Genomic DNA, 12,796 nt, shown 5'->3' on the forward strand with positions numbered 1-12,796 from the left:
GCAGGTCCAACAAGAGCAGTACAGGATTTCTGGAAAACACAGGGCATTAACTGAGCAGATGCTCTGCAGTGCACAGGCTCCTCACTCCCTTGGTGCATTGCATGGGTATGGATGTGCATGCACATTTCTTGCTAAGACAACCCTTTCCTGCCTGGCGCATTGAGAATCTGAAGTTGCTTCTGAGCAATGGAGTTGTGATTCTCTGCTTTACTGGTTTAGCTTAGCAGTTAAGTAACAACTAATCTTCCAGGGCCTACTCAAAGAAATCCCTGTTGTCTGCAGGGATGGTGCATCACTGGCAACAAAACCAGCACAAGAAATACATCCATCCTTCACACTCAACAAACAAACGGGAAACTCTTGAAGCTGTGATGCTGGGACCTTCCTACAGGGATTACTGGCTGCTGGAAATGCAATGGTGAGAACAAATGGTGCTGTTCAGCTGATGCTGCTCTTCTCAGCTCAAGCTGCCCAGGGCCCCATCCAACCGACCCAGCCTTGGGTTCTTCTCATGGTGAAGCACCCACATTTCTCTAGGCAGCAATGCCAGGGCCTCATTGCTCTCTGAGTAAATGTTAATTTAAGTGTTTAATCTTTAGCACCTGGAATTGAATGTCAGGGCAGTTTCCCATTTTTGCTGAAGGTATATTTCCTTGAAGCCACTTCATAGTGTCAGAGAGCAGCTCTTGTTCAAGCCATTAGCCTGTGTTCAACCAGTGGTCAATTCTCAACACTATGTCCCACCCCAGTGAAACCTCACAATTTGGGTGATGATTTAGGACAAGAGGTAATGGCCTCAAGTTGCATCAGGAGAGGTCCAGGTCTGATATGAGGAACAATTTCTTCTCCAAAGAATGGTCAGGCCCTGGCACAGTCTGCCCAGGGTGACGGTGGAGTCCCTGTCTGTGGAAGTGTTCAGGAACCGTGGAGATGTGGCAGCTGGGCACATGGTCAGTGGGCACGATGGGAATGGATCAATGTCACACAGCAAAACGATTCTCTAAATTCTTGTAACAGCTGCAGAGAGAAATCTGACGGCCAGAATACTACCGCACCCCTTCTTTCACAAGCTTACCTTTAGCTTTTGCTGAGGTGTGCACCCAGCTTTTCTTTCCTGATCAAGCTTGCTGCATAGGGAATCTGCAACGACACAGAAACAAAGCCACTGTTTTAAGCCAAGATTTGGCTAACAACATATGCAGGCTGGAATCTCTGTGCAGCCAAAATACAGCAGGTTGGGAGTATCAGTCTGCATGTATTTATATCCCCATAATTAGGAAGTTCTTAATAACTATCTCTGCCTTGCACAAACCCGATGAAAGCCACTGAAGTGGAACAAATAATTAAAGCAAAACAGAGAACATAGGTATATTAGGGAACGTAGTTATATTTAGGAACAAAGTGGGATGATGTGTTCGTAGGCTGCTGGGAATGCAGTATGGGACAGCTCTTTAAAATGCAACAAAACTAAATTGCTCTGAGATTTCCCTGTAGGTGGGAATCCAAATGGCTACATGTTCACTATTCCTCAACAGTGAATAGCTGTCTTTTGGAAAGAATCACATTGGGATCACAACATTTATGCACCTCCACTCCCAGTGCTGCTGCAGACCAAGGTGACCCGCTTCTGCTTCTAGGAACTCTGTGATGTATTCAGAAATAATGTCAAATGTGTTGAAATCATGAATTCGTTTTCATGACTTATGAGCTAACAGGATCAGTCCAAATCTGGGAGCAAAGGGAGCCACCAACAAGTGGCTGAATAAGCACGTTTCAACTGAGGCTGTGATGTTTCTACCTCCTTCTCACTCCCAACCTCGCTCTGCATGGCCGTCAGTTATATAGGACATCTCCCAAGCTGTGCTGACCTAGATAACACGACGAGGTACATTCTGTCAGAAAGGGACTGTTCTCAATCCGTTTTTTTTCTGCTATATTTGGCAGGTCGGTGTCTTTTCAGTGTGTGTTGTTTTGTGCATGCTCCCGGTAACAAATGAGAGTGGAAGGGGTGGTATTCAGCAGGGACCCTTTTTCACAAGTTAAATCACGTGCAATGTCATCTGCTTTTCAAGTTGCACGAACATTTTGTGGATCCAGTGCTGCAATAGGACATGTTTAGGGCTGTTTGTGACGCTGCTGTCCCTTTTTGTGCATCCAGAGCAAGTGTTCGGATGAAGATAGGATCAATACTTAAAAGGGCAAGATAAGATTCCTTATCTTTGATAAGATCCCTGGAGCACATCCCCTTTGGCTTCCTGGGAACTGAACTCTGCCTGGGATTATGTATGTAGAACTAATTTCCATCCTAATTTAACTACAGATGATTCCACCAAAATCAAATCAATATTTTAAAGAGCCACTATTTCCCATTTCCCTTGTCACTTATGGAGTGACAAGCATGCAGTGAGCAACATCTCTGCAAACCTACATAACAGTGTGAGTATTCCCTGCATGTATCGTGAATACATTCATTGTATGAAGCCTCAACCTTCCATGTACAGCATGAAATAGGAACTGAACCTATTAGAGCTTTTCTTAATTACAGTAGGACTCCAAGGAACATGATCTCATACCTCCAAAGACCTGAGAATGCCACACCAGGATGGATTTTTCCTTCTTTTAAAGACTTCTTGTACACCTTTAAAGATCAGGATAGAAGATGATGAAGAGAAATCAATTTCGCAGGCAGATAGTTCCTGATTTATTTTCTTGTCTGCCTTCAAAGAACAGAGATGGCTGAAAGTAATACTGAGGCTAGAGGCTATCAAACATCAGAGGAGTTCTAGCTGGATCCAATTCTGAGGACTGAGCGTTATTGTCACCCCACAGTTGGCCAGTAGGGTGGAAGCCAAGACTCTGTAGTGAATACAAAAGCCATCTGAACCAGATGAAAAGACAAAAGGCTGTCAGAACAACTCACTTTTCTAACACGTCTCAAAGACCTACTGCCTTTATCCCCATGGAAAAATAGTAGGGTTGATCACAACCCATGCCTGAAGCAAAGTGGGACCTGCACGTACTCAGCCATTTGGGTAAAGGATGCTTGGAGGCAGGAGGAAGAGAAAAACACACTCAGTGATTTAAGATCCATTTTCCTGTTAAATATGATGATTTATTGATCGCTTCTTGGCACTTGGCTGAAAGCTTGGCATATGGTTGCAGTGCTTCCTGGCAGCTGCTCGAGGCTTTCGGACCAACTCCTTATTAACAGAAATTGCCAATGGCCACAGAGAGTCCAACACTTCATCCACCTATCAAGCCAGGTTGTGTCCAAAGAGGTCAATATCCATTACAGATGTTGTAACAGAACACTTTCTCAAAGACCTGAACCTTGCTCCTGACTTTCAGGAAGCCATAAAATAATTTTTCAAAGTCCGGAGTGGACAAAGCATTAAAATTACAACTCATCGATTAAACAGCGAGGCTCTCAATGAGGAATGTTGAACCTGTGCCACGTCCTCGTTGCTGTGAGTGCAGTGGCTGCGGAGTGACAGCAGAGGGCACTTGGAGTCTGAGCCATCGCCTCCCTTCCGAGAGCGCGACTCCCCAGCACGTGTTTGTTGGGATGGCAATTTATCATCGCGCTCTGCATTGCAGTTTCACAACGTCAGAAGTGCTTTTAAACAAACAGATGCCTTCGTGGTCATGTTGAAATGTTCAGGAAGAGCTAGTGTAAGTTGTATATGCACACAATGGTGAGAAAAGCAAAAAAAAAAAAAACAAAACAAAACACCACCACCAACAACAAAACATCAACAAACCAACTCATTTATATAATCTTAAAAATAAAAATGACTAAGCCAAATTCTGTGGCTAGCTAAGTCACTAACCTTTGTGTTTAATCCTACATATCTGTGAAGCTGAAAGTAAAATTGTGATTCGAGCATGCTTTAAAAAATTTCATCTTCTCTCTCTGCACCGCAGTGACAAGAAAATTGCATGTGGGCAACTTTGTGAAAGCAATGCTACAGTGTTCCAGGAACATACAAACCAAAACAGCCTAACCCTGTTAAAAACAACAGACAAAATATATCAAAATAAATCCTGCTTTTTAACGTGTCCTGCACCAAAAGATTTGGTTTTCCCATAGCATGAGCCAAGAAGGCCAATGGGGTTCCAATGAAACTTTCTGCCAGATCCTGGGAGATGAGGGGGAACGCGGTAACAGCTGTACATGTTAAAGAATGGAGACCAGCAAAAAACCCTCCAAAATGGCCTGGAGTCGATTTTCTCCATGAAACAACCTCCTTCCAACACCCTCCATCTCTCATTGAAATCTCTGAAGTCAGCAGGAACAGGGAGCTCAGAGCTCTAAAAATAAGGCCACTCTAAATGCCTCAGAGCACAGCACACGTTTGACAATCGTGGCCTTCAGCTTTATTTTTATGTCCTAACCCATCAAGTAGAAAATGACAGCACCAGAAGACAACAACCCCTCCCATTTTCAGCAAGAGGAAACGTGAGCTTCTCAAGCAGAAGGCTGATTCAGATGTGGAGATTTTTGGCAAGCCTGACTCAGGAAAGCTGTAGTCTCAGTGTTCAGTCAGCACATTCCATTGAGTTGAAAGATGAAGACCCATCTGGTTAAGGTATGAAAGTAAATCTCCAGGTAATTAGGCTCTAAACCAGTTAAGAACTGCAAGCTGACGTGTTCCTAAGCATAAGGGAACGTGAGCTCTGTAATATTACATCTACATGGCTTCCAGGGGAAAAACTTGAGGGTGTACTTAACAAATCAAAGTGATAGTTCATAGCATTTTTAGTCAAAGGCATAGACTCACAATTTGTAGCTGCTGCACCATTTCTTCTCTGTATGCCAGCTCTCGTTTCATCTGATCTTGAAAATTATCTATTAAGAGGGAAAGAAAAAAAAAAAAAAGACAAGTAAATGCAGTAATTAAAATAGAGACCATAGCAGAATTCCTATAAATCAAATGAAACCAAACCCAACTGAAGCACACCAAAGCCTTTTTGTATGATATACCTATCAAAAACTTATCTGATAGGAGGTACTGCTGATGAGAAAAAAAAGATTTGCCTGGAAAAAACAGATCCAGCTCTGTCCTCTCCACTTGAAGATGTAGGCTCCTATGTTTCTCTTGCTAGCTTTCATGCCCACAGTGATGTTCTCAATGGACCAGACCGCAGTCATCAGTCAAACTTGTACAAGAACTGGAGATAACAGCAAAAGCTGCTTTGCTTTGGTATAAATCTGCTGACGTCAATAGGGATGTCCAGGATGTGAGAAGAGAAAGTGTTCAAGGATGCAGGATTTGATTTGTAGTTTACAACATTGTGCTGACAACTTTGAAAGCAGCTCAAATTCCTTGAAAGTGACGTGGAATTCAGATAGGAAGAAGTCGTTGAAAGACAGACCACACCTTCCCAGTCAGCTGGGTTGTGGCACAACCTTTCAGCTCTGGTAGGGTCTTGCTGAAGAGTACTACAAGGCCAAAGCAGCCAGAATGGCTTATTTGCAATTAAAAGACTTCAGCAGTCATGTTGGCTGTTGGGCCGTGGCTCCAGAACTCCTGGAGCCTCAGTTCAGTATCTGCTCTCCAAGCTCTGTGCATATGTCTCCCCACGCTTCGTTTCTTCACCAGTAAATCAGGAATAATAGCCCTGCCTCATCTGCCTGGAGCATAGGGAGGATTAATAGATTAAATGACTGTGGGACACTTTGATAGGGCAGTAATGGGAGTCACAAAAATACCAAAATTGCAATGCAAAGATTTGATCCCAGATGAGAAATGTGGCTCCTATCAATGCTCCGTGTGCTGCTGTGGGCCTGGGAACACACTCATTCCCTGCAGAGCCCCACAAGCTCACTACATTCTCAAACCCAAAAGCAGAGGCAAGAAGACAGAGCACATCACAGTGGAGTGGCAGAAACTGCCTTGCCTTGGGGGAAAGGAGATATGTCACCATCAGGTGTGGGCACAGGGAAGAAATGGAAGAAACTAGAAGGGGGCAGAGCTCTGTTGTCTTTCACACAATAATTTGGCCTCGTCTAAATGAAAAGCAAAGGATGTTGCTTAGGATGCATGGAGGCAGTGCAGGATGGTGAGAAAATATCAGGAAAACAAATGGAGAGAAAATTTGTCTAGCTAAAACCAGCAGGAGTCCAGCATGGCTACGCTGAAAAGAATGCAATGACATCTTAAGGAATTCTTCCAGGTTTCATTTTATCAGCCTGTTTTTTCCTCTCCAACTTGAAAAGAAAAAGAATACAAGCCAGTTTGCAGTTTCTCCTCTGCTTACCAAAATAGCCGTGTGGGACAAAAGGTGATGGTCTCTTGTCCCGTGCAAGCTACTCTGTAGGTCCTCTTCCAGTTTCATTTCAATAGGAGCAGGCTACGCAAAGAAATGCCCCTCATCTCCTCTCCTCCCTGAACATCTCTTCAGAGGCTCGGTACAAACAGCTCAGAAATCCTGCTCAGTCCTGCGCTGCAAACTCGCTGTGCAAACGGGGTTAATGGTGAGGATAACGCTTTTTTTTTTCCTGCGGCAGACAAAGCCGTGAGCAATGCCCAGGAGAAAAGAGATGAATATTTAAAGAGTTTTCTTAACACAAACTTAAATACTTTAACTGCCCAGGCTACGTTTCTACTGTTTTACTGCCACGTTGTTAAATGCTGTCGGACAAAAGGTGAGCCGGTCCGCACCAGAGGTAAAACCGGTGCAGGATTCTGCCTTCAGCATCTTCGGGACGGACAGAAGTTCAGACCTATGGCTGCTCAGGACTGGGATGCAAACCTGCTCTGCTCTTCCTCGTGCAGACCCACGTGTCTCCAAGCCACGAGAAACCCATCAGCACGATTTTAACCGTACCTTCCTTAGTCGCTTTTTAGGTTTCTCACCTTGAATTGAGTTTTCTATGATTTTTCTCTCTAGCACCGTCACAGGCAGTTAGAAACTTTACTAGGGAAACCTGCAAGACAAATAGCTTCTAACACCTGACCTGAGGCAGCGGCCCCATCCCTTTCATTGCACCACACGCTGTTCTGGAGGACAAACCGCACTTATCTCAGATTTTACACTTACTTGCTTGACAAAGACCCATTTTCTTGTTTTATTGTATGTGGAGGAGGGTTTTTTTGGTAAATCTAAATCTGTAGATAGGTTTTACGGTCACTTACACGTATTGTTTATAGCACATTATCTGTTTTCTATTTTAATCCTGAAGAAAATTGACCACTGCTTTGTGGTATGTTGAAACCACATATTTTTCAAGTCAGCATATGCAGTCGCCACTTCCTTGGTCAGCCGAATGTGTTCTTTTCTTTTATTTGAATTGTATTTCATGCGGTTTAATTGCACTGTTTATTTACACGGCAATGACAGAGCATTAATTTTACTGTAGAAGAACAAAAGGATAAATGAGTGACCCGAATGGCAAAACTCCAAGATGCCGATTTACCAATACCACACATCAAGCATTTTGATCTATACAAATTATTTGAAAATTACCTCACTCTCAAACCCACGTAATGACTGAATTTATACTGAAGGATGAGGTTATCTCCTTTCATTAATATCTATACCACTTCAGGCTCTCCTTTGTTTATGAAGCTTTCGAGATTTGAGGTAAAGATGGAGTCATTTCCAGAGACCTGCCTTGCACTTCTCTGAATTTACATTATTTACAGAAAGCAGAAAAATGCATTTTCTTTAAATGACAAGAAAACACAGTCTGCACTCCCACCTCTTCTTGCGATCCAGACATTCCTCAGCTTGCAGCAGAGGTGTTTGTTGAATTGGGGTGCTTGCAATGGTGGAGTTTTTAGGAAGCAACTTGGACTTCTAACAGAACAGAGAGCTTCTGAACTCTTCAGGAAGCTCCAGGAAACCAAGCTGAGGGCTGATCAGATATTTTCGTCATGCAGGAGGTAAGAGAAGTTAGCAAAAAGCCAACTTCTGCATGAATGAAGGCACACTTTCCCCATCGTTATGTCCTTTACTGTTTCCTTGTGCCTGCAGTTCAACTTCCTGATAACTTCATGAAAACCTTTCTGATTGTCTGTTTCAATTTTAGAATGCACACCAAAAGGGACACCTAGATTTTTCCTACAAAAGACTGATGTTGGCAGCCTGCAAAGCCCAAACAGCGTAAGTGCCATCGACCTCAGCTGAAAGTCCTGGCAGTACAACTGAGGACGTGCTTCTCCTGTTTTCCAACAACAAAAAACTCTCAAAAAAAACCCCCAAAAAACCAAAATCACAGATACGTGTTCTTACTGAATACTGGGAAAGATGCATTTCCTTTCAACACCTGGAACTCCTGCTCCAGCCTCCTCCGTAAGTCAATTTGTTCAAACAAAACCTTCTGGAGTTCCTCTAAGAAAAAGAAAAGGAAAGAGGAGAAAAGTGGTGTTACTAATCTGTGGAAATAATTCTTGAGAGAACAGTTACTGAGCAGTTCATTACGATAAGACAAAATATTTTAGCAGTTATTAAAGAAGAAAAAAAAAAAAAAAGTGTTGCATTGACCTACGATAGATTTTGTGCAGAAAGCCATGAATATAAATCAATGTAATATATTATTTTAAAGTATTATATTACAGTGTCATGTATTGATTGATATATATGCATTAATCTCAATTATATCCACCCAAAGGTCCATATATTATTCATATGTTACTTGACAAGCTTAAAATATGGTGCAGAACAAAAATGCCCCCTATTATCCTCATATTCTATTAAAACAAATAGCAGTTTTATAACAGAAGAGACCCTGATTTATTTTACCTTTCCCCATGTTTTCTACATCCTTCTTCAGCGAATGAGGTGAATTGGTTTCTTGTGTGTGTTCACCTTAAGAAAAGAAAGGAAAAAAGTTATTGATTTACCAGTATCACTTTTCATCAGAATTGTCTTTATTGTGCAACTGCTTCAGAAAACATGGAGGAAAAAAAAATAAAATTAAAGAAGAAAAAATGATTAAGTCTTCTCTACAACATCCAGATGTCACTTATAAACACAACCCTAGCTGAGACCAAAGATGCTTTTCCTGGTACAGGCTTCTGAGGTGTAAGGGTCTATTTTGATTGTCCTCTGAAAATGTGTTTGGTTTTTTTTTTTTCTGTAGTTTCTATGAACAAGGTTTTGAAAGAAGCCAGGAAACAGGTTTTTAAATGACAAAATACCATTCTCACTGAAATTAATAGAAGATTTTCTGTTACTTAAAGTTGAAGTATAAAATGACTCTCAATAACTAAGAAATATTTGGTAAGGAGGCAGTTATTGAGCTAATTGGACTAATTCTTGGTTTTTGTCCAGCTGCTAAGTGCACATCATTAACTACTGATGAATAACCACAAGGAAGACATATGTAAATCTGCTCATTCATTTACGTATTTGAAAGAGTCATGGAGAAAGCATCTTGGGCTGGGGGAAAATGAAAAGCTCCAGCACTGAACACAACAGGTAAGACAGCAGCTGCTCAAAAGCTCACAGTCACAGAGCATCGATGGCAGGTCACCGCAGTCAGCTGATGGTGAAGTCGAATTGGAAAGTCTTGTTTTCTATGCAATCAGAAATATTTTTGCAAGGCATTTATTTCTGTTTTTAAAAACCAATGCGCTCGTATGTCCCATAAAACTTGAAATGTTAATGCATGGAACACATCCAGTAGCTGTGCCCTTCAGCATCTGCTCTCTCTTCTTGTTTTTTTCTTTAACGTAAAGATAAACTCGTTCAGGTGTTTATTTACACAACTGATACCTGCTGCCATCAGTGCCATTTAAATCTGTTTACATAACACAGTTATTAAAAAAAAATGATTATTGTATGATATTTGAGATGGACAATGCATTTTCTGCAGGTGAGCTGGCTCTCGAATTAAAAGAGGCAAAAGAAACAAAAAGAAAGCTATACATCACTCTTGAAGCAGTGCTTTTAAGTAGTCCCGTAATGTAAAATGCTTTTTTTTTTAGTTTAAGATAGTGCAGTCTTAAGCAGGATTGTTAATAAAGTAAATATTTTGTTAGGTAAGTCTGAAATAAATGAGAACACACAAGGAAAAAGAAAGAATTTAAGTTTAGGAAGTGTACTTGTTAAACTGTAAATACCAACCATTCTCGCTTCCCAAAGAAGTAAAGAACAGGATGGGAAAAGTGAAGGTGTTTAAATGCAAATCCCAGCGTTTGGGTTTTAAAGAATCAGCCTCATTCCTAAACTGCTTTCTGCTGCTCATAAAAGGGCCTCGACATTATTATTGTTAATGGCAATAATAACAACAATCAGATGAGTTTCACCTTCCCAGTCCCCCTCAAAATGATAATCAGGAGTCTGCTCTTCTGCTTTTCCATACTTCCCAGAGGCCTCATCAAGTGCTGTGTGCTGTTATACCTTAATTGAAAGGGAGGAGGTATTGAATATTTAACCAGCTTCCTTTCTCTTAAATGTTAATTAAAAGCTAAATAGGTGTTTAAAAACAAACAAACAGAAAGCCCAACGAATTTTAATCAGTCTACAAAAAAATCACTTCCCCTCCTAATAGCTCCACCAGAATTCTCCTGGGCCTTCTCTATGCACAAAGTTGTGTTCGGCACGATGGAAAACAAAAGCTGTGCACACCCAGAGATGGATGGGCATCTAAGTTTGCTTTCAGAGAGGCTTGGTTTCAATTTAGCCAAAAATCTAACTGCACCTCAAGTCTGCTGTCTAGGGGTAGAAAGTGTCCAAGGCCACTTTCATACCTCTGTTATTTCTGATTAGCGGCAGGTTTTTTTTATCTGGAGTAAGGATGGATTACATTTTGAGGTTACGCTTAATCTGGAATGTGAATATCCATCCACTGCACGCTGGATGTTAGGAATAATTTCTTTTTTAGAAAAACAGTCCTTGTTCCTGGACGTATTGAAGAAACCTGGAGTTGTGGCACTTGGGGTCACGGTCAGTTGGCACGGTGGCAGTGGGTTGAGATTGGGCTTGGGGATCTTGGAGGTCTTTTCCGACCTTAGTGACACTGTGATTCTATGAACCAAGGAGGAAAAAAGCAGTGATGCAGCACCGACGGTCTACCAGGACCGTGAACTCAAAGTGCACCATTATTTTTTGCTGGAGAGAACATGTTACACAAAGACCACGGTTACGACAGTGCTGGTGTCTTGTGTCCAAACATACAGTCATTCAAAAACTACGGGCAGATGTGAAACAGCAGACTTGGAGAGCTTAAAAGACTCCATCTGTATTTACTATTAATGACTTGCTGTAAGTCATACACAGTTTGTGCGTTTGTCCTGGATAAATCCTTCCAAAACACACTCTTACTGAAAATATTCATGCATCTTGAATATTCATACCCCTTTTTGGGGATAAATAATCAGCAGGCTAGGCAAGGCTTTAGAAAGTATGCCTATTTTAGAAAATGCAGTAAGTATGTTCAAGTGTTTTTCTCCACTCGAGCTGATGTACACATTGTGCAAAATCCAGAGCTTCTAATGTTAATTTCCCCTCCAAGTGCCTCAACTTTAAAACAAGCTAGTTCTATTTTTTGCGCAGAGAAAGCCTAGTTTATAACTTCCATTTAAAGTTCAAAACATGGACAACTGACTTAAAAAACCTGCACTGAGGCACTTATAGACTTCAGGATGAGAACATGGTTTCAGTGTTTCCAACTAAACATTTTAAAACTGTGCTTGGTTTCCAAAATGTGCAATGTTTTGTACAACAAATCAATTCCTTCTGGGCTGAGCCCTATGATATTTCTTAGAAATATTTCATAGCTTTATTCTGGAAACACGAGGGCTGGATAATCACTAATTTTGGGGTTGTTTAAAATGGAGGGAAGGATTCCAGAAGATGAGTCTTAAAAACAAAGAAGCAAAGCAACAACAACAACAAAAATTAAAACGACGCGGAGAAACCTTATCACCAGCTACTGAGACATGCAAAAAATAATTTTGACAAAATTCAGCCTCTTATAATAGCCCAAGGAGATCTCCCAAACTCTTTATTAATAACAGAAAAGAGTCAGGAATAGGAAATGAGGACTCAACCCTGCTGCCCATCTCCAGTTTTCTGTCATGTACATGCGTGTTCTCACGTGCAAACTTTGCTATTAATTTGCAGTGCTGGGTCCCACGTTTGAAAATTCACCTTCATTCCAACTTTCACTTTCTTTGCTTATAAATAAATATAAGCAAAAAATAAATTCTATGTCAGTAACTTCTGGATCCAGTGCTTAACAACTTAATTCTGTAAAGACCATCCTGTTTTTCTTATGTAAGATGCACCACGCTGTTTCCAACCCTCTACAACTACCGTAAATCTACAGTAATTGCACCAATATTTCCAGAGTTAATCTGGATGTATATTTATGAGTAAATGAACTAAGGATGTGGCTCACTGCTCCTAGTCGGAAGTTCCCCTGAAATGCCTGACAAATAATTTTTTTGGTATTGGAAAAAAAAAAAAAAAAAAAAAAAACCCACCAAAATCAGCTACTATCGGAGCACACGTTACTACCTGAAACAAACACAGCTTTAGGTGGTTTGGAAATAGTTTATAGAACTCGACTTTGTAAAAAACAGGCAGTGTTTGCACAGTGTTACAGTGGCGTGGCGTGTCTGACGCCCCTCGCCTCTCCCTGCCCTTCAGCTCTGGGGTTGGATCTTTCCGAAAAAAATAAATAACTAAAATAAAAAAAATGGGACCAGTTATGTAAGTTGGTCACTGTACCTGTGAAAACTGCCATGGGAATCTGAATAATTTTGAGCTCTTTAGGAGCATTGCCTGACCGAAAAGAAAAGATGGGGATTTTCACGGGCAGCTTCCAGGCTGTGTGGTACGA

The 12,796-nt window shown here is 41.2% G+C and overlaps 1 protein-coding gene across 1 annotated transcript in view; it reads right to left on the bottom strand.

The window, feature by feature from the left end:
• Positions 1-1,077: 1,077 nt before the first annotated feature.
• SKOR2 (SKI family transcriptional corepressor 2) overlaps positions 1,078-12,796 on the bottom strand; it is a 16,618-nt gene continuing 4,899 nt past the window's right edge. The window contains exons 4-7 of the mRNA XM_052670006.1: positions 8,749-8,814; positions 8,239-8,337; positions 4,782-4,849; positions 1,078-1,140 (exon numbers count right to left, since the gene is read on the bottom strand). Coding sequence (XP_052525966.1) covers positions 1,078-1,140; positions 4,782-4,849; positions 8,239-8,337; positions 8,749-8,814 — 296 coding nt within the window. The remainder of the gene's footprint in view (positions 1,141-4,781; positions 4,850-8,238; positions 8,338-8,748; positions 8,815-12,796) is intronic.

The sequence above is a fragment of the Tympanuchus pallidicinctus genome, unplaced genomic scaffold (genome assembly GCF_026119805.1).
Source record: "Tympanuchus pallidicinctus isolate F22 unplaced genomic scaffold, pur_lepc_1.0 scaffold9, whole genome shotgun sequence".
NCBI classification, from domain to species: Eukaryota; Metazoa; Chordata; class Aves; order Galliformes; family Phasianidae; genus Tympanuchus; species Tympanuchus pallidicinctus.